At 40.1% G+C, this 22,722-nt stretch overlaps 1 protein-coding gene across 3 annotated transcripts; it reads right to left on the reverse strand.

Moving 5' to 3' along the window:
• Nucleotides 1-1,953: 1,953 nt before the first annotated feature.
• LOC6032863 (nuclear transcription factor Y subunit beta) lies at nucleotides 1,954-21,832 on the reverse strand. 3 transcript variants are annotated; one of them, XM_038261799.1, is made up of 5 exons: nucleotides 21,519-21,832; nucleotides 8,004-8,153; nucleotides 7,158-7,518; nucleotides 6,839-7,046; nucleotides 1,954-3,504 (listed from the first exon to the last, which is right to left on the reverse strand). In XM_038261799.1, the coding sequence occupies exons 1-5, from the start codon at nucleotides 21,617-21,619 to the stop codon at nucleotides 3,149-3,151; spliced, it is 1,176 nt and encodes a 391-aa protein (XP_038117727.1). In that variant the 5' UTR covers nucleotides 21,620-21,832; the 3' UTR covers nucleotides 1,954-3,148. The 3 variants fall into 3 exon arrangements, with proteins under 3 accessions (XP_038117727.1, XP_038117728.1, XP_038117726.1); XM_038261800.1 differs by lacking the exon at nucleotides 21,519-21,832 and adding an exon at nucleotides 17,314-18,205; XM_038261798.1 differs by lacking the exon at nucleotides 21,519-21,832 and adding an exon at nucleotides 12,439-13,138.
• Between the last annotated feature and the right edge of the window lie 890 nt (nucleotides 21,833-22,722).

Raw genomic sequence — 22,722 nt, forward strand, 5'->3', positions numbered from 1 at the left:
GTGCCTATCAACTTTCATTAAAGCAGAAACTGTTTTATTTTTAGTTTGAATTCAAAAACTTATTGTTATTTACTGTGTATTGTTTTCTCCTGAAATCTTCCCTATTGTTGAGTCTGTTTATCTGTTGCTATTTCTTTTGTCGCGGTGTTTTGTTACAATTTTTGGTCCTAAGCATGTTATAAAAGTTTACCAAAAATACAATAGTAATATTTGTGTTAATCCTTTGATCATTCCAAAAATTGAGTAAGGGTTCGAACCTTCGAAAAGGGTGAAGATTGAAAACAATGGACAGTGAAAGAAATATACTATTTGAAGAATCAATAGTAAAAGAAAGATAGTAATTTATGAAGTAGATAAAGAAATTAACAATAGTTAATAAATAGAGGCAACAAACAAGCTTAGATTGTATAAGGGAAATTTATAGGGCAGATGAAAAATTATTCAAATAGATAAATAAAGATAAACAATATTGACATCGCTGCCAAATTACGGAAAAACAGACAGTTTGTTACAGCAGCATCAGTAGGTAAAATAGAGTGGAAAAGCGTTGAGAAATAAGAGAATCAAATGAGTAAAATCGAAATCAAATGGAGTTAACAGAAGCCGCGTTAGAAAATCAGTGAAACAAAATAAACAGAAGATAGGTGGTAGATGAAATGGAAAGAAGAGAAACCCCGTTGTGCGATGTTTCAGGTACATCCACAGCAGTTGACTCAACATACTGCGAATCAAAACAATACCGTCTACAATCACATATAACTTCCCTTTCCCACATTGTCGCGCCCCTTTCTTTTAGCCGTCTCGACTTTGACCCGCGGTGGTCAAAGGTTTACGATCCGTTTCCACAGGCCACCAGCTAGGTCATCATGAAAACCAAGCCAACGTGGAGGTAAGAAAATAGGACACTTGCAAGGAACCAGAGCTATACTGTCTTGATCAAGAAATGATCTAACAGGACTACGGACGTAGTCAGTGACGCTCCTTCCAGGATGTTCCTCGCCTGAGCGTCAACTGAAGAGGTATCATCAGAATCATTCGCACTTGGCCTGCAACTTGACGAGTACAGGATAGTTGTCAATAATATCAAAACAAAATTATCGAAGACATGAAAGTGATAGGAGCTCTTGCCAAGATTTTATACAAATTTAGCAGGTTTAGGAACAACATTTTTATAAAATCAAGCTACAACTTTTCACAAAAAGCTCCTATCGCTTTGGTGTCTTCGACAAAATTGTTTTTTTTTTCATATTATTGACAACTCTTCTCAAAATTGTACTGGTCTTGAATCAAAATTTGACATAGTTTCGGTCAAAAACCAATGTTCAATGAAAAGATAGAACTTAGGTGGAACTTTCTGACTAGACTACAAAGCTCGACCTATCAAACGTCATAAGTTAGCTTTGCCACAGTATTCTGTGATGAGTTTTTTTAATGCCCAAATTCGCTTCGTTTCACTTCGCTTGGAGACGGCGGATTGCAGACTGGATTTCGTCATGTGATGTGATGCCCAAGTTGCCCAGGTTTTAATAATTGAAAATATGGTCAATTCCAAAATGCTATAAAAATGTCCATGTGGTTTATGAATGGTCCCATAGAACCAACTCCATTTGAACTAGATTCTAATCACCATTGCCGGCCGCTCCCATCTCGATCGAGCACCAGGGACCAGGAAAGGGATTTGGAAGACGGGACGTGTTGATTCTCCACTTTTTTAAGGGGATAATGGAAAATCTCCACGGTATCCCCAAACGAGTTTCGCTTGGAGTTGGGTGGTTTTTGGGAAGGTATAAGGAATACGATACGAGTTTTTTAAAAGCAAAATTTCACCAAAGGCAAACCTTGCAGAACGAAGGTGTAAAACTTTCCAAAGTACGAAAATTTATATTTTTAGCTGTAATCAATCAGTGTAGTCGCATTTCTCGTAATTTCTATGAAGCGAAACAGGCAAACGCATTTTACTTTTTCAAACTTTTATTTGGTTTGTAGTTTTGTTTTTTTACGGTCAACTACACTATCCTTAACAACACTCGGCTTATTTCTGTGTTTCAAATCCACCTCCACACTAGTCAATCCTTAATAATGCTGTGTTTGTTTTGGTTTGCTTAGTTCACTCTCATGGATCATAACTAGTCAAATTTTTGTTTTGTGTGTTACTTATGACTCTCGAGAACAGGGTAATCCTAAATACATCCCCAAATATACTATACACAATTTTAATTAGAGCTTATCAAATTTGTATGACTATTTGTTTGTATTCGAAACCATTTTTTCAAATTTGTTTTCTCCAACACATTTATTTCTTAAATTATTATCTTTTACTTGTTTTCATGTACACTAATTTTTATTTTGAAGGCGCATTCTTCTCCTGTTTTGTGTTTTCGTATAACTGTCCGTCCAATCTTCGCTCAGAAACTGGCTCCGCCATATAATTCGTATGTTTTCTTTAAGCTAAAACTAGGCGCCCGTTTTCAACTGTTGTCCGTATGGTAAATAATGTGATGCACAAAGCGTTGACTTTTAACTTTGTTTTACTGGCATTCGAAGGTGCGTATTAATGTATCAAAGTACGATGTTTGTAAATCTAAAATGCCTGCACTTAACAGAAAATGGCTGATTAGGGCAACAAGCTGGTTCTCGCTCCAGATGGTAACCGGTATCGGAATGTCTGAATGCTTCTGTGACTGATAAAACACGAAAGAAAAACACGCTGATTGGTAACTATCACTAGCAAGATTTTGCTGAATCCTTCAAAAACGCGTTACAAATATTTCTCTGAAAGCTCTCTCCTCGCTAACCAAGGCAATAAATACTATTTCTGGCTCTGTTACAAACTTACTGGCACTAGAGAATAGGGCAGAAAATAACAATCGATAGCTATTGAATGATTTTTTTTTGCTGGTACATCATCAGTGCTCTTCGTAAACTCCAGGTTAAATTATGTTACAAAAAAAAAAGAACTAAATTTGTTTACTCCTTGTACTACCTCGTATGGTTTAAAAGCTAAACATTTTTAATGCTAGACTATACAAAAAGGGTAAGGGACGAATGCTTCCGCTTTCCTCCGCGCAAAATACAAAACAACACGACAACGGATCATCCTCTAAATCTAGAAAACCATTGGCACCATAGTACTGCCCTCCGTAGGCCATCATTTCTCCTTCAGCAGCTGGTTCAGGAAGTCTATCTCGCCCTGCAGCTGCTGGATAGCGTTGTTCTGGTTTTTGACGATCTTACGGCAAGCGAACAGCTCCTTCAGCGTTTGCTCGTACTTTTCCTTGTAGTTGACTGTGCCGTTCGAGGGCGATAGGCCGTCCTTGTCCTTGCTACTGTTGTTATTATTATTGTTGTTGTTGTGGTGGTTTACTGCGGCCGTGACGGTCAGTTCCGATTTGAGCGAGGCCGGGATGACGGCGGCCGCCGCCTTGACGGCTTTCATCTGCTGGAGCTGCTTGTACGCAACTAGTTCATCTTCGGCCTGGTAACTGGAATCGTATTCGGACGAATCTGTAAATATAATTTGGAGGAATAAGATTATTTTTTTGGAACGGTCTACAGAAATCGAAGGACAAAATACGGCAGCATAAACTTTGAAAAATATCTGAAATGGCCTAAACAAATATTTTAAAATGTTGCAGTTCCGTTGCGTAAAAAGTGCATGAAATGTAAATGCTCTTATTTAGGAACCAAAGTGTTTACTTTTTATCACACAAATTAGAGTAGTAGTTTATGAATATGATTTTAATATGAATATGATTTTGATATAAAATATGACAAGCTTTTTCCCTCGCTTTAGAAATAGGATACCAACAATTTGTTTTATAAAAAGGAAAACCTCCAAATTGATTTGTTGATTTGATGCAATTTTTAGTTTAGTCTCTCCTCCCATAAAAAAGAGACAAAAATTCTTTTTAATCAAAGGAATTTTGTTTTGAAAAGTTTGTAAACTATTTAGAGTTATTTTCTTCATTTTTTTTCAATTTATGAAACGGTTAATTTTCGAAAAAACAAGCTTGAATTCAGCAGTTTTGTGGGATTTCCGTAAATCGATGCCTCTGTGCTCTCTTGTACTAAGCTTGCTGATTTTCCTATCCAGTTAGCATAAGAGAGCACAGAGGCATCGAAATGATGCATTATTGTATTTTTCTATGTCCAAAGAAGCAATTTTTCATCTTCCATTCATCCATAGTTTCCAAATTTTAGGGGTGGTCATACCAAAATGTGATGTAAATGATCAAACATCTGTGTCTTGAGAAATAATTTTCTGATAGATTTTGTGTTTCCGGTAAAGTTCATGAAATATTTTTGAAATACAGTTCAGACTCGATTTTCCGAAGGCCTCGGAAAATTTCACCTCATTCCTTCACATTCCTCCAAATTATACTCGAATCACCAAAAAATATGTTTTTTTTTCGTTGTCTTTTTTATTGTCGAGCTTAAGTATGACCCCTAAACTACGATAAAGTGATTTAAAATATCTATTTCCGAGATGGTGGCCAATATGGCGGTGACAAAATATTGAAAAATGCATTTTATTGCCTAATAGGCAATCATCTACAATTTGATTAAAAAGGGGTAACAGAACTTGAACTTGATGTCTAAAACAAGAAAAAGAACAATACGATTTTTTTTTTGTTCGTGATTCAATTATCCGAAGTCCCATAAAAACCTTCTGATAATCTAAACTTCGGATAATCGAGGACTGTAACTGTGATCGAAAATCTCTATTTTAAAAAGTGACTTTCTGATCGATTCGTTGTCTTCAAAAAAGGTCTAAAATCATGTTTGAAATAATTTTAAATTTTTATTTCAATTCAAAAATATTTTGCCTTGTTAAATTTCAAATAGCTCGGTTAGCTAGCAATATTGTTACAGAATATGTGTTGTATTTTAATAATTAAAGTATGTTTTTGCCTGCCTTAATCTTTAACTAATTTTTGAGGATTTCATTTTAAATGTTTGATTTTTTAATTTATAATGTTGGACATAGGATTTCCAGGCTGTTGAATTGTCTTTATTTTTCATTTATATTTATGTTAGTTTTGGATTTTTGTTTTGAATGCCAGGGTGATCAATTTGTTTAATAAAAATGATTGAGGCACATGAAATAAATAATCGAAGAGATTATCGCATCTGTTGCAAATCTTTTTTTGCTGGTTGCATGCAAGAGAATAAAAGAAAACGTGCATTTTTTATTCATTTTTTGTTTTGATCGCCACATTCTCTCCAATAGAGCCAACCTGTATTTAAATCGACTTTTGTTTTGCTCTCTACTCTGTCTCTCTCTTTATTCTCTCCGTGCACGCAACTTTACAATTTACACACCGCACACAAGTTGGTATTCGTATATCTTGAGCGCGCAGTAGTGTATTTTAGTTTTTCTCCGTTTTGTTTTGATAAAACATGTGAGCTCGGCTGCTGTGTGTGCGAGCATAGATTGAAAAGAAGAAAAGAAAAAAAAGCGCGTGACCTTCGAGTCGCCGAGAGCCAATGCTCAAATCGTCCATGAGAGAGAGAGAGCGCGCGCTCGTGTAAAGGCGGAATCGCTGAAAAACAACCACGTTGTTGGTGGTGCGCGCGGAGTGTGTCACTCGACGAATATTGAGAATCATCGACCACCTGATGAATGGGTGGATATGTGTGTGAGAATGAGAGAGATATGGAAATAGACGAGAAACGAAGGGGGAAGGGGGAAACATGATGTATTTGCTGAGCATGTTGGCTCGCAACATGTGGTCGATTTGTTGTGGAACGGAACAAAACACGCACCACGTGTATGAGTGAGATTTGCCACTGCTGACACACAATCGTGGATTTGAAGAGAGATGAATGTGATTATTTTCCTAGTCTGTTTTTATTATTTTCATTCTTCTCTCGCGTTGCTTATTCAGCGTAGAGTTCTCAACAACCTGTCCAGGACGTCGACGAAGCGCTGGCAATCACTGGAATTCCCAGAGCGTATTATACGAACGACTCTGAATTCCCTTCTAGAACATGGTACAGCGCAGCAAACCAGCACCCCCTGGGAGTTTCGAGCACACTAACCAACCCACACACCCATAGTCGCAGGAGGGTTCTCCACAAACATCTTGCGCGTGCTAATTCCCCCCTGCTTGAACGCTTCAAGAGTAGAAGTAAGAAGAAGAAGAAGCAAAAAAAACCCAAGCAACTGCTGGGGATCGACCCGGACTGGACCGGACACACACTCCTCGCTACGCCCTCCGGTTGCCACTGTGTGTTGGCCTGACCTGCTGCTGCTGCTGGTATCCATCATCGTCGTCATCGACCGTGTTTGGATGTGCGCAGTTTCGTCAACACACATCGGGGCTGTCCACGCCAAATATTGCCACCGCGCTGCGTACCCGAGGGCGAATCGAGATCGAAATTGGGTTTATTTTGGTGTTGGAAATGTTTTAAACTTGATCTACAATGCGACTCCATGGAATTACACCAATCTGTAATATTTGGTGGAGACGCATGGTTTTTTTAAAACAAGAAGTTTAAAATCAATCTATTCAGCCCTCTTTCATCATCCATTCCCACTCGGGAGGGTTGATTTTTTTCCTCCACTCGTGACGCTGATGACCCATGCCGGGCGTGTGTGTGTGTGTGTGTGTGTGCGCGCGCTGACCACCAGGCAGAGGGTAGTCAGGGACAAACGTCGCACGTTTGGAGTGGTGGTTCAAACGAGGCAAATAAAAACCCAGGAATCCCAATCAATTTTCGAGCGGTTCAAAGTTTCAGCCCCTTGGAATGCAACCCTACCGGGGGCTGCTACGTGATCCCTGCGCGGCCCAACCCCAATTCCAAAACGGGGACACACACATACAAACATCCTTACCTCCTCCGTCCATGTCCACGTAGTTGATGCCGTACCCTCGTTCATCCTCGAGTTTTTCCTGTGCCGCAGCTGCCGCTGCTTTGCCGTTGAGGTTGCTGATGATGTTGTTGTTGTTGTTGTTGTTATTGGCGGTCTTTTGCTTGACCGAGGCCAGTAGCGATCGTGGCTGCTGGTTCTGCTGCTGCTGCTGTTGTTGCTGGTGTTGTGCCTTTAGGGTGGATTAATTGTAAGTTTCAAGGAGTTTTGACGTAGTCACTTTGAGCGTGTAGTGTTCTACTACAAAGTAACTTTTGGAAGGGGTGGGGGGATCATTAAGTACCTGGAGTTGGAGGGCTGCAGCGAACGCCTTCCTCTGCTGCTCTTTCAGCTGTTGGCGCTGAATAAGTCCAGCCAGCGCGCCACTGACGGCGGCATGGGTTGCGAGGGTGGCGGCGGATGTGGCTGCAGGAGGGAGAGATCTTCGCTTGGCAACCGGCTGCTGACTTTGCTGTTGGTGTACAGGCAGCGGTCGCTTCGTTGACATTGACAAGATGAGTGAATCATGGTCTGGCTGCTGTTGTTGTTGGTTGTGGTGTCCATTGGGTGGCGAATTGCCTCCGCCGAAGCCACCACCTATGCTGATGCGAGTCTTTGGTTCTTTACTGGCTGGATACAGTGTGGGCACCGAACCTTTTTTCAGCCTATCCGTGTGTGTAAGAACCGAGCGCGCGCGAGCCAGGTAGCGAAACCGAGAGTTCAGCGCCAAAACCCAAGGCGAGAAAGGAAGAAGAACAAGAAGAAAATCGATTACATACCGAGCTATTTTTGGGTTTCTCCTTGCACGACCCGTCGCGCCGCCGCCGCGCACTACCGGTTCGTGTTTTTCGGTGGCCCAGCGAGGTTGCCAGAAACAGAGAGATTCTCACCGCAGGTGATGACGCAAGTCGAACCACCTCGAATCTTCTCCAGATTCAATTCCCCCCCCCACACACATCAGCAACTCTTCTCGGAATCGAAATCAATCTGGCAACCCTACCGTGCGGGCAGGCCGCGTGATGACCATCAACCAGTTGTGCCCCAGAGTCGTGGACTTGGTGGTGTCACGTCGACTTTGGTGGCGACGACGACGACGGTTGGTGGTCGCGAAAGGAGAACGCTCAACCCCCCTAGATCGTACAAAACTTACCCTTGACTGAAAAGATTTGGATTGTTGAAGTCGTTCGGCTGAAAGTGATCGGAACAGATACGCGAACTCTTGTACAGGTACTCGGGGCCATTTTCGTCGTACTTTTTCCACAGCTCGGGACGGTTGCAGAACTCGACCCACTGCTTGCACCTGGAAAGGACCAAAACGAGGGAAAGGAAAGAAAAAGGCATTAAGAAAAAATATGGACCGGGCACAGATGTTTTATTTTTATTTTTCATTTTTGGGGTTTCGGTCTGCCTTGGAGTGCGGAGGAACCGGATCCTTGGCGCTGCTGGTTGGCCCGATCTACCTTCTGTCGACTTTTTCAAACACATGGCGTTCGACGGGTGAAAGGGATTGATGGAGATTTTCATCAACTCTACAAAAAAAAACCCAATTTATTAACCAAACTCCTCAAGCTGCTAAGCACTGGTCTTCCCTAGTACAAACAAATTGGCATTCTTGGCCGTCCCGCACCTCGACTCAAGCGATGATGTCATTGCGTAGGGATCGCTGATTCAGCAAAAAAGCCAGATTTACCAGGACCACGTTTCTCCGCGCTGGTACAACTTTTTCAGAAATTTGATTAAACCAATTGCACTCCCAGTTGTGTTCCCTCGAACATCTTGTGGCCCCATTATTCCCCCTTCTCCGTAGCGACACAAAATAAGGGTGACGACGACGACGTCTCCGGGCGCGCAATCCACGGCGCACACCAGATTGAGTCGTGCTCAAAGTCAGAAAAACCAACAAACGTGGCCACAAAGCGTTGATAAGAGGCCGCGCAAAGCATTCCAAAGTGCGCCGTTGCTGCTGCTGCTGCTCCTCCTTCAACGACGAGGCAGTACCATTATTCCGTGTACCGCACCGCACACCGCAGAGTCAGTGTATGCGACCACGAACCGCTCTATAACCCTCGATTGACCTGCTGCGCAGGGAATTACGTGCGTGTGATGACTTGTTAACCACTGTGGTTTTGATAAATTCTTGAACTGATTAAGTATTATTCTAAGTAAGATCTTAAATGAGAAGATGATTTTTTTTCTTCAAATTTACACGTAGCGTTATGTGTAATAGCAGAATTTGCGCGGCTTTGCAAAATATATGGTGAAATCTTTTATGTTGTTGTCCCTCAATGCCAAAATTATGCAAAAGTCTGTAAATATTGAATAGACCATTGTGGCACCCCAAACAGCGTGGTAGAGACCCGTAATGCTATGCTATGCTAAGCCCCTTCAAGTCAAAATTATAGATAGAAAAATGTTATCAGCTTGGTTTCTGGGTTGATTCCAAAGAAAAGTAGAAATTTGCAAAATTTGGTTTCGAAACTTTTAATTTGTGGTTAAATATTGGTGAAATGTGTCATTAAGACAACACATAATCATCAGAAATTTTCTGAAAATGTACAAATTTTATGAAAAACTATCATAAACTATATCGAAATCGGGAAAAGTTGCCCCGACCCCTCTTTGATTTGCGTGAAACTTTGTCCTAAAGGGTAACTTTTGTCCCTGATCACGAATCTGAGGTCCGTTTTTTTATATCTCGTGACGGCGGAGGATTGACCCCTATACAATCGGTAAAAAGGTTCAAAAACCTATCTTGCATAGACAAAATATTGAATTAAAAAATCGAGGAATAAGATAAGATGACTGGAAAAGTATGAACAAAATCAACAAGTCAATGATAATGAATGATTGTAGCTTGTAGAATACACCAAATATATTCGGAAAATGTGATTCCATAAAAATGCGGAGGCAAAAAAAGAACAAAATTAAAAATGTTTGGTATTTTTTTGTAAAATCGATTGTGAACTATTAAAAATAAAGTTAGTTCCTTTTTTCAAGCAACATACGTAAAATTTCCAGAGAAATCTGTTAAAACTATTTTAATACATAGGCTCTCTGGGCATTTCACAGTTTCATTTGACCTTCTCAATGCTAGGCTAGATTGAGAAACTTTTTTTCTTTGAAAGACCAGCTGATCTCCATGCATTTGCGTAAAAGACAGCTTCAATCGGTTAAATGACGTGGAGATGTGATTTTTTGAAAAATGTGGATACCGCAAAAATCGACGAAAATGGAATTTTTTTGGACTTCTCTAACATGGCGTAGGTCACCCTAACGACCAAACAAAAAATACTGGTCCAGTAAAAAATACGACCAAAGAATTACCAGTCCAATGTTGAGCTCGATCCGAGTTTTTTTTATTTTCGGCTGGGCTTTTTTGATTTAGAATATAGTTCAGACTCGAGTATCCGAAGGCCTCGGAAAAATTTCACTTCGGATAATCGAATCACGAAAAACATTTTTTTCGCCGTCTTATTTTTGTTTGTTGAACTTTAGTATGACCCATAAACTACTCTAAATTGATGGCGGTGATAAAATATTTTTAAATTTTATTTGGTTATTTTTTTTCAGGCAACCAAATTTAACAAAAATGGGGTTAAAAATAGAAAAAATAAAATAACGCGGAAATTTTTTTTTTCCTGATTCGATTATCCGAAGCCTCATACAAACCTTCGGATAATCGAAACTTCGGATAATCGAAGAATAAAATAAGAATTGTTCAAAAGAATCAATTGTTCAAATTATGTAGCTGTTTTTTAATATAAATTTTGATGCAATTTTTACATAAAATAAGAATTATTCAAAATAATCTCTTAAATGCAGGAGACAGGGACATTTTATTAAACAAATAGTAACACTCTATTGTCTAGTTGTAGAAAAAAAATCTCTTGCAATCAAGAGATTATTTTGATCAATTTGATAAATAATACAGATTTTTAAAGTCACTTATAACACTCCAGATCCAAATTGACTGAAAATTTGTTTTTTTTACATTTTTGTATTAACTCCATCTACAACATTTAGACGAGCAATAGGATAGCGAAACAAACAATCAATTTAAGTTTTAATTATCACCAGCCAAAAAAAGAAAAAGAAAAAAAAGAGAGTGGGTTCTTTGATAATATTACATATTTCATGAGACAAAATTACATCTAAGAATGAGTAACTATTGTGGCAGAAAAGATGTTCAAATTTTCTGATGTAATTTTATTTCAAAAACTTCTTGCTTAAAAAACATTTTTTTAATTTCCCGATTTTGGCAACATTAAAATTACCTCATGTTGCCAAAAACGGAATGGCACCCATTTTCGTCTATTTTTGCCGTGTGGTTCAAAAATTCAGAAGATGGATCGGAAACATTGGAAAAATAGAATAAAGTCGATCTTGGTCAATCAGTTCTAAAAACCCCAACTCCAGTAACTCCACACAGGACTACTAGCATTAGTCAGCGCTACACCCGCGTTCGTAACAACAACAGCAACAAGTGCGGTCACGGCCGGGGAATTTCGAGTTCCACCTTGGGCAGTCGCCACCGACCGACCCCGTCCCACGACCGCCGCCTCCAACACCCCGCCGTGTGCCAGGGTGGAAACGAGTCTCGCGAGAATTTCGTAATCAGCGCCAATGAAAAAATCCAATATGACGCGTCGTCGACGGCTGCTGCGGCGATGCCCGTATCATGACCGGACCCGACTCTATTATCGAAACAGCCAAGCCAAGAGCGCACTTGGTGTACTGCGCGCGACCCTCCGACCGAGCGAGCCAGACTCTGGGCGGCCGATCCGAGTAGAAGCCGCCGCCGCCGACGCTTCTTCGTTGTTGGTGTGCTGGTGGCCGTATCGTGTCCGACCGACCGACCCGTACGTCCGTCGTAGTAGTCAGGCACCATCATCAAAGTAGTCGTCGCGCCACATTGGTGATTGTGTGTGGAAGTTGTGGATGGGAATGTATAGTAGGCACTTGGAGTAGCAGCAGCTGCTGAAGACGAACAAGGTTGCTTGGGGTGGTGCCGAGAGGGGCATGGGAAGGGAAGGGAGCGCGCGCGGGGGGTCGGTGTGTGGTTCACCAAGAGTCAGGCATCGCGGCGTAGTATTATAAATGGGAGAAACAGGACAGCGGAAGGTCTCGGCGCGGAACTGAAGGGGGAGGAGGGGGAACTGAAGGGGCAGGTTTCGGTCAGCGGGCAGGGCACTGCGAAGAGGGTCTCGTGGTGGTTTGTGAACGATCGTCACCGCCGCACCCGTCTCACGTTGCCAAGTGGACGAAGGAAAAAATACCCAAAACGGTGCCCGAGACCCGACACACAAAGACTGCTGGTTGCCAGCGAACCGATCCGAAATAAGCCAGTTGTTACCCCCCGAGAGTAGTCGGAGCGCAGCTTGCTTGGTTTTTTCTTGTGCTCCTTGCACCGACCGAACACGGCAGATGGTCCTTTATTCGACCTCCTTTTTCGAATTCTTTGTTCTCCGCTTACTGTGACGTGTGATCCAACGCCTCCTGGTGTGCGGTAGTTGGGACGATTGCCCCCCGAAAAAGGAAACCTGGTGTACGTACTTAACGATCCTCTAGTAGCTTCGTTTACTTACATCTCAGGATCTCGCGGAAATCGAAAGTACGATCTAGTGTTGGTCTGGTTCAGCAGCTGCCTGTTGCGACAGCCCATCACCAGACAGTGACTTCCGGACATCTTCCCCATCTTGTCGTCGTCGTCTCGAGAACTAACTGCACCAATTACGCGTCAGGTTAAACTTGGAAAACCCAGCACTCGCCTCGACTCTCCAAGGAATTTTCGGTGACACAATTATTCTAGGTCCATCCACACAAACACTGCTGGCCGACGAGATGCCTCGACGTCAACGTCGTCGTTACACACACGTCCGGCTCTAATCTTCCGATGGCCACTACCACCACTTAACCAGCACTGGCTGAGCCGCGTATGGCACACACAAAGTTTGCGACGAGTTCTTTCTTCACCGAACGCTGCTGGGCTGGCCCGTTTCGGACCAGAAGGTGATTTTTTTTCCTCTGGTCACAACTTGTTGCCTCCGGGGACACTGTCCTTCGCGCGTGCACACCCCGAACTGATACCGGACGACGCGAACGAACGAAAGAGAGAGAAGCAGAGAGCAGAGGGAGAGGGAGAGAGCAGATGATCAAGGATCTTTTGGGATTCTTCTTGGCCTTCGGCGATCTTCGGACCGAGAAGCCACTTCTCGCACTCCACGAAATGCGTCTTGACGCGACCGGTTGCTGAAACAAACTGAGCCACGATCCGGCGAGAAACCAGGCAAACTGCAACTGCCTGCTGGCTTGGCAAACCCAATCGCCAGCTAGCCAGCCAGCCAGCCTAGAGTCGATGATGAGTCGCGGAACGGAACGGGAGAGACCCACAAAGTGCACTGCACACACATGTCGACGTCGCGGTGAGAGAGCGCAAGCTGAGAGGGTTGAGAGCGCCGCGCACGCCGGGATTAAACACGTTCGGTTGGGAAATTCGGGGGAATGTTTAAAGTAGTCAGGTAGCTTTCATAATTCTGGGAAGGGTTTTGATGTTTTTGGGATAATTTTGGTGACCTGGGTATGATAATTTTGTTAGGAGTTAAAATTTTACTTGAAGTACCATGCGTTCACATGAAAAACTACTAAATTATGTGGAGACGCATGGTACACTTAGTTTAAATTTCATAACAACCTGAATTTCTACCACACTCCAAGTTGCCCAGCCATCCCATTCCTGACCCCCGTAAGCCAAAGGAATCGGGCTGAAAGTGAACCGCGACGACGCGGTCAGTCGGTTAGTTAGCCAGCCCAACCAACCAGCACCAAACACCACCCTCCCGAGCGCTCAGCTGTTTCAACGACGACCGCAATGCGAAGAGTCGATCAAAATCGCGACGACGACGTGGGCTTTTGCTGAGAGAGTGTCGTCGAATCGGCGAAGGGAAACAACGTGGTTTTGTGGTTTCATTGAGTCGTAACTGTTGCTGGTGTTGGAGGAGAGAATGACTTCTCTCGGAGTGATAAGGGTTAAGTGGTTAAGCGGCTTGACGAATGGGTGCCCCGGAGAGGAGAAACGAAAAAAGATCGGTTATCACTCGTGGCTGAATGTCGTATTCGTATGGAGTAGATTCGTGGGAAATTTGATAAGGCGAATTTGCAGAAAAATCAGTTTTAGAAATATTCCTCTCTCATAATAATGCAAATAATTTGTTTTATGAAATTTTTATAGGATTCATTGAAGTATTGGGCAACATGAATTTGCTGTAAACCGGGTGACAGTGGATTGAATTTATTTTTCAAATATTATTCAGCCGGTAAGACTTGTCTGATGATTTATATTTAAAAAACATGTACTGGGATCAGGGATGCCACATGGTATTTTAAAAAATCAAATCAAATCAAATTATTCGCACTACAGCATTGCCTTGGCGTTCCCGATTGCAAGATGCCTACTCGAAACTAGGTGTCCGAAGGCTTGATTGTTGAAGCATTTGCAAACCTTTTTTGAGACCTGAGCTTCCATCCACCCCGGGATATTTTAAACAGTCTGTAAAAAAGTCTCTGTATGTCTGTGCATTTGCCTCAAATTCAAATATATCTATTTACAGAAATAGGGTTTTAAAGCATTTGAAGTCAAACAAAATAAGTTGCGGTTGATTTTTTTTTACAAAATATTATTTTAATGAAGTTTTTTTAAAGTCTGTGCACCTAAACGTCACAACTACATGTTTGGAAACTTGTAATAAAAACATGTATAAACTTGAACTGGATGAATAAAAATTTCCAAATTTGCTCAAAATTCATCAGATATAAATATTTGGATAAAGTTAGAAAAAACATGAAATTTTAAAATTAAAAATTGTGTTTCAAATTACCCTTCTGGATTAATGCAGATTCGAAAAGTACATAAAATTTCCTTTAAAATGACATACAGTCCAGACTCGATTATCCAAAGCCTCGATTATCCAAAGTTTCGAAGTTTGGCCGCCATCTTGGATTTAAAAATTCTAAATCATTTTAAAGTAGTTTATGGGTCATACTCGGTCATCAAAAATAAGACAGCGAAAAGAATTTGTTTCGTGATTCGTTTATCGACCTTCGGATAATCGAGTCTGGACTGCATACAAAAAAAAATAAATAAAGCACAGTTGAGTACCGAAGAATAGAAGAGCTATACATTTTGTTTGTGTATTTTTCGATGAAAAATCCGTTTTTTTCAGAATTTTGAGTACGCCATCAAATCGGGCTTCCAATTTCACAAAAAAAAGTCCATTTGACATCAAATTCCATTTCATCACCTTTTCAGGCTGCTTATTGAAAAACTAACTTAATCCACCTATGTGGTTGATGCCTTCCTCACTTTTTACCAACAATGGGTAATATGAGTGGTTTGGACACATATTTCAGCTATTTTTTTTTTCGATCCATAAATATCACTTAAGTGTTCATAACTCGAATCAGGGTTGCCAGATCTTCAATGTTGTGGACTCGTTGGAAAGGTCTCTTGATTACCTAACCAACGATGGGTCAGATGATGGATTCGGACATTGTTTACATACATTTAAGTGAGATCCGGCTACAAAAAAAGTACATAAATATCACCTAAGTGGTTATAACTCGAGACAGGGTTGCCAGGTTTTAGACTCGTTGGAAAGGTCTTTCAATTACCTAACTAACGATGTATAACATGATGATGTTTAGTTCAGCTTACTGCCATTTATTCAACTTCCGAAAATATGCGAACACACATTTTTATACATAATTTTTGAACTACTTATCGAAACTTTAAACAATTCATTAGCACCGTATGGGACCCTAAGCCAAGTCGAATGCGACTGGTTTGATCAAAATCGGTTCAGCCAGTGCTGAGAAAACTGAGTGACATTATTGGTCACATACACACACACACATACACACAGACATTTGTTCAGTTTTCGATTCTGAGTCGATATACATCAAGGTGGGATTTCGAGCTTTAAATAAAAAGTTCAATTCAGAGCAGGATTATAGCCTTACCTCAGTGAGGAAGGCAAAACATGTCTTTTTTCGCATATTCATAAATTGAAGGGGTCGTACCGCCCCTCCGTAACGAGATATCAAAAATCGCACCTCGGATTCGTGATCAGGGAAAAAAGTTACCCCTCAGGACAAAGTTTCACGCAACTGCTGTGTAATTCGGTAGAGAATTACCCATTTACATTGCTCAAAATATTAATCAGGCCATTGCACATTTTATTTCAAGTTCTTGTCCCCAAAAACTCAAAAATTTCCCTGGAACATGGGGGTCAACAAAAATTTTTGAATTCATTGAACAAACTTGTAAAATTGATTTGAAACTATTCAGAATAACATTGCAGAATGCTTTTTTTTATCAGACTTATTATTCTTGCTTAAAAATTTTGAATTAAGGGACCAAAATTTCTCACACTATAGAAATAATGGCTGATTTTTTTCTAAGTAAAAATACGTAAAGACTATGCTTCTTTACCATAAAATATAGTTTTAACATGTTATAAATAAAATAATATTTCAAAAAATAGTTTTTCGATTTTCGTTCCAATCTGTGTTCTTTAACTAAAATCGAATCGAATAGAAACCGTGAGTAATAAATATGAATTGTTATTGTTATCATTGGTATGCAAAAAAAAATCAGAAAACTCACTTATCTTCTTCTAAACAGCTAAACCTCATCTCAAAGTTAACCTTACGCTTCAAAAACATTCATCTACGTCGCAGACAGCGAAACTTTCAAAGCAGAAAAACATCTTCCTTCCGTTCGAACGGCGACGCGCTCGTCAGTTCCCCCCGTTGCGTTCCGAACCCTAGTTCCAAGTTCCTCCCTCTTGTTTCATCAGTACCCGAGACGTTACACATCACCTAGGCCCCGTGAGCCAGCCGAGCCGAGAGACAAAAATCAATTTCTCAACATTCCCTTCCCCCACTGCTGGCCAGGCCGGCCTGCAGTCGTGGCTCATCCCGGTCCAAGTTTTGCGCGCTTCATCCGAGTGTGAACTGGAGCGACTTTGGCCGAGGGATGAGTCATGTTGCTTTTTAAAGAAAGTGTGAGGACCTTAAAAAATGAATTTGAAAAAAAAAAATTGATTTTGTAACCAAACCAACCCCAATCAACGGTAGCAAGGCACATTCCAGTTCCCTGTGATGTGCCTGGTACCGGCGGAGGTAGCCAAAACTTTGTGTGCGCTGTTGTCCCTTTTTGCGTCCCTCAATTCCGTGCGACCCTCTTCGCGCTAGAGGGACGACGAACATCCGAGGCAGTTTTGAACTGCTTCTTTTCGCTTCCGTTCGTCCTCCTCCTCGTTTCGTCGTTTGGCCTCATGGCCAACAGCCCCGAGAAGGCGAGGAGTCGTCGTCGTAGCAGGGATTTGCTGAACTTTTTTTTTGTTGGTATTTGTGTGTTTGTACGTTTGGAGGGAAAGAAGGGACCAGACAGGACTACTTACACAGCATCATCCTTGGGGAAGCAGTACAGACTGCACGTAGGGCTTCTACAGTTTGAGCATCCGGCGACCGAGCAGTAAGATGGTGGCATGGTGCTGCGAGTTCAGCGAGATCAAATTTCCTGAAAAAGTGTCGTCTAACTGTAACTCGCTCGCTCGCTCGCTCACTCGCTTCCTCCGGCTACGATTTTCCCGTGCACGATATGATGATTCAAGATTTTCAAAGTTTTTCACGAATTTCACTCCGTCCGCTCGCGCAGCGGATCGCACTACTACACAGACTGACCACAGTGAACCGCTAGGAACTGGCTCATAATTAGATAAAAACTCCGGAGCGCCACGAACTCAAGACTAACTGTCCTCGATTCTTCCCCCTTGGTTTGGCCTAGCCGCGCTAATAGCAGCTGTCCGTCCGTCTGAATGGAGCTTCTTTCCCTTTTGGCGTTTTCCACCTTGGTTTGGTTCTCTTCCAATTCTCGCACCTCAACACACTCACTGTGTAAAGGGGCAGCAAAACGCACCACCACACGACACGACCGACAAGACTAACCACGAGCGGATGGATGGACCGACCGACTCGAACTCGAACTGAGGAATCCGTTCCACGAATAGAGGAGGGCCACTTCACTCTCAAGATTTCCTTCTCTTTTCTTCCCACCCAAGACCCAGGCTGTGATGTGGAAAATTTTTCCTCCTCGCGGTTTCTAGGTCGTGTTAATTTTCCGAGCCCAAGTTACGAACTTTCCGGCTGGATTTTCCACCTTCCGTGAAACTCAGAACCCTCCAGAGCCACACAATTCGTGACGGATTTCACAAACTTCACGAGCCACGATGAATTTTCTTCACGACACACTGCTGCACACGCCACGGGCCTAGAGATCTACACGCCGAGAGCTTCACGGGACTTTTAAAGATCTATCTTTTCCTGTGCCCTCTTTCTTGTTTATTCCTTTCCACCATCGCGGTGTCAAAATGCTCGTTCTCTCGCTCTCTTGGTTTATGGTTTGCTGCGCGGTGGTGCTCTTCTGCTTCAATGCCTGGCCTAGCCGCCGGTGCTTTCTCCGCCAGTTGGCCATGGTCGATTTTTAGTACATTCCTTGGTGGTGGTACGTAACCATTCAGGTACTGGAAGCGGTTGTGAATGGGTGACCGGCGCTGGTTCATTGATTGTTTAGTTCAAATATTTCAATAAACAACAATTAGCGGTTTTTGTTAAGATTCACTTCAAGATTAAATAAGAAGTATTTTTTTTTAAATTTTGCAATCTCGACAAGAGTCCCTGGAAGTTTTATTTTTGAAATAATAACAACATAGTTTGTGGAAACAGTTGGTTTAACTACAAATTTACTCCTTACCACAGGACAACAAGGCTCGGCGTTTGTCCTGTGTTTTCTTTTGTTGCATATATTATTTGATTGAATTCTGACTTAAAGTCATAGCTTATGTACACAAAAATCTAAATTTCATTATAGTTTTGAAAATGTGTTCATTAAAAACATCTATTTTTAGAAATGCAGTCGAGACTCGATCATCCGAAGCACAGATTATCCGAAGTATCGATTATCCTAAAAATTAAATGATAAAATCAATTAAACTATTTTTTTATTACCTACCGCGTTTCGAACTAATAATTCGCCAAAAATCTGGTTTTGATGTAACTTTTCCGAAACTTTAAAAAAACCTCAGGAAAGCTTAAAATTAAATTGGTGATGGCCTTATTTGTCGATTTGATTCTCTGTAAAGAAGTTTTTGTGAGGACTTAGAATAATCGAGTCTAAACAAAAATAAACAAAATTTTTGTAATACTATTACAGTCTAGAATCGATTATCCGAAGATTTGATTACAACAACCTGGCATTTTGAAGTTGATCAAGTCAGAAAACTTGAGTTTCAATCTCCTATAGATTTGCTAATAAATAAAATTGTACATTTGGTTTGATTTGCTTAAGATAGTTCTGTAGCATTTATAAACGAAATTTTCAATTTTATTTTTTACCAGCAAATCTACTAAAATCCAATTCTATCGAATGGAACTTATTTAGTGAGTTCAAATTTATTTTATCTTGACGAAACCCGACTAAAGCGTTTACTGACATCAATTTCAAAAATGTCGAGTTGTGTTATCCAAAGTTCCATTACCCAAAGGTTTGGAGACTTAAAATCATGTTAAAAAAATCTCATTTCTTTTGTTTTCTTGCTTGCTTCAAGTTCTGTGACTCAATTCAGTCATATTTGAGTAGTTGATAACGTGTAAACTTACAAATGCATTTTTTTTTATTTAGGCACCTCCATTGGGGACGCATTGTTTATCACTTATGCGTATTTTAGAGGTCCTAATTAAGTTCGACAATCAAAAATAAGGCAAAGAAAAGAATAATTTACGACTCGTTTATCAATAAGTTCTGAAGCAAAAATCATGGTACCGTAAACCGGGGTGACTTTGATAGGATTTTAATTTGTTTTTTGAATATTTTCCAACAGGTAAGGTTTTTCTCAAGATTATTATTTTTAAAACATATACTGAGGTAGGCCACACAAAGTCCATGCACTATTTTGGAAAAAGTTTTTCAATAGTGTTTAGAAAAATAGTTACGACAAAAATTCTTAGTTTTAATTCCGGGGTGACTTTGATAGTCAAAGTTTTTCTTGTTAAAATTATATTTAAGATGTTCAAACTTTATTTGTACGCTAAACGTACCATCATTTAAGTAGCTGAAATAGTTTGTAAGAAAAAAATCAATGTTTATGTTAGTTAACTAAGTTTATAAGCTTTTTAACAAAATATATATAAATTTCAGGTAAAATTGTTAAAAAGTCGGATTTTTGCCTGAAATTTGTTAAAACTTGTTTTGTTTATAAAATTATCGATTTATATTGCATTTTATACTGGATTCGAAGCACGAATCACAAGTTTTCACATTTTACATGAAATTTGTTCAACTGAATTTGCCTATAAACTTGAAGATTTTTTTAATTGTGTTTCTAAAACACATATTATTTATTATTTACAAACTTACTTAACCTTCTCCTAGTGGAAAATTGTCCAAAGAATCCGAAAATTCATTCCGTTTTCCGATTAAAAACCATGTTCATTGAGAAAATTATGACACTTTTGTTGACTTTTGTTTTATTCATTGAATGAACTTAACTCTAATTATTTTATAGTATTTGCCCCCGAGGACGATCATATACCGTCCGTCTCCATTGCTTCTGTTTTATTATGAAGACGCTTGGTTATTTATTATTGTTTAGCCACCAATTGGGTATTAAAGCCCTATGTCAATTTTTATGTACAACGGTAAAAAACACGATTGAAAACCATTTCTGATCACTTTTTTTCATTTTAATGCAAAAAAAAAAAAAAAAAATGACAAGACAACATTTTTTCGATGGATCAACTATGGTCCCCTTGAAACGAGCTGTCAAGAAGGACCGAGAGGATAATTTTTCAAAATTGAATTAAAAATCCATTTTAAACTCTTCGTGGTCGTACAAAGGGTCATTGTACTCAGAAAAATAAGCTTTATCGCTGTAAACAATAATATCAGCAATCTAAGCTTCATTTTAGGACCCAATTGGTTGAGGAATTTATAAGGAGGGGGTAGACAAAATTTTGAAATAAAATTGTTAATATCTTTGATTTAGATGCTTTTTCATTAGTAAAATAAAAACAGATATTTTCAGATACAGTCCAGACTACACTATTCGAAGGCTTTGGAAAAAATCAACTTCGGATAATCGATGCAAAAAAAAAATCGTTATCTTAACTAAAATTGGGTCGAAGAATACGAGTTTGGTGTTAAAAGCAAGAAAATAAAAAAAAGAAAATAAATTGGTTCGTAATTAAATTTTCCGACTTATAGGACAAACCTTCGGATAATTGAGTCCGGAACATAATCCTAATTTTTAATCCATGATTCTTTTAAAAATAATATTTCAAAATCAATCATTCTGAAAATTTTATCATCTTCTCCTTTGCTCCGCATCGCACACAGTTCGATATATCGAGCAGCACATGGTCGAAGAGTGGCCAAAACAGAATGTGGAAAGTGAAATTTGTTTTTGTTGCAGGCTGCGCTTTAGCCGGCCTTTCGCTCAATCAGCTCAATACATATAAACAGCACAAAAAAATACTCAAATTCGCTTATCGCGCGCAGTCCCACCTCGTGATTGCGTTGGGCTGTGACAAGTAAAGTAAACACACTTACGTGTCGTGATCCTTGGGAAAGCGATGGAACGACAGATGTGGGCTGCCCGAACCTTCAACCTTGTTCTCGCAACCCGCCACTTGGCACTTTCCGCACACCATGACTAATTACTAAACACTAATGCGGTAATGCACACTAAGACGGGAAGGCACTTTCAAACAATTCGTTGTTTAGATTGTAATAAAACATGCAAATTAAGACCAAATATGAATAGAATAAACTGTTTTAAACAATTAAAATTGACAATAAAATAACCTAAAACACAAAAAAACTAAACGTGAAACGAAAACTGTATGAATGAAACTGATATCGGCCGTCTAATCTAATAAGAATGACAGGCTGGACTTTTCTGTCACTTTGTGCACACGTTTTCGCGGCGGGGATTTTCTTCGTCGATTTAGTACAACGTATTTGTTCGAGCGAGGACTGGGGTGGAAAATGGAACAACACGCCATTGGCGATGCGCTGTTCAGGAATAGGTTTTTTTACACTAGATTTTCTTTTATGACGGGAAGAAAAATTATGGAAAAGGACATGTTTAGACATTTTTAATTTTGTGTTTTTTACATCGCCCTTGGCCGATGGAAAGAGTTTTTTTTCAAATTTTAAGCGTAATAGTCAAAACTTTTATCTTTAAGTATAACAAAATGCTTTACACTGTATAACAGTTATAATAAAGTCCAATGTTTGTAGTATTTCATAAATTAATTTTCAAGCCCTTTCTAACCTATGGTCCTATTTGATTAGAATACAAAAAAGTTATGCAATGTATTTCTTACAGTTGGTTGAGAAAACCATTCTTCAGCAGCTTCCTGATTTTTTGGGCAACTCTTGCATTGACCCTAAGATTTTATTTTATTTTTTCATATAAAAATGAATTACAGTGCAGACTCGATTTTCCAAAGCCCCGATCATCCGATGGTTTTTATGGGACTTCATATAGCCAAAGCATGCCAATTTTTTTTGTATTCTTTATTATTTTCCAAGCGAGTTGTGTTAATTTATCGAAACTTTAAACTACTTTTTAAACTTTCTCCAAGGCCGGAACAAGAGTACGCATTTGTGATTTTTTCAGATTTTGCCTGCATCTCGAAACACACATTTAAAAAAATCTGATAGTACGTTTTGAAGGCAATTGATATAGCTTCCTTTTGATAACAGAGTTGAATGATAAATCGTTCAATTTCAGCAGAAACCAGAGGCT

The sequence above is a fragment of the Culex quinquefasciatus genome, chromosome 3 (assembly GCF_015732765.1).
Source record: "Culex quinquefasciatus strain JHB chromosome 3, VPISU_Cqui_1.0_pri_paternal, whole genome shotgun sequence".
In the NCBI taxonomy this organism is placed as follows: Eukaryota; Metazoa; Arthropoda; class Insecta; order Diptera; family Culicidae; genus Culex; species Culex quinquefasciatus.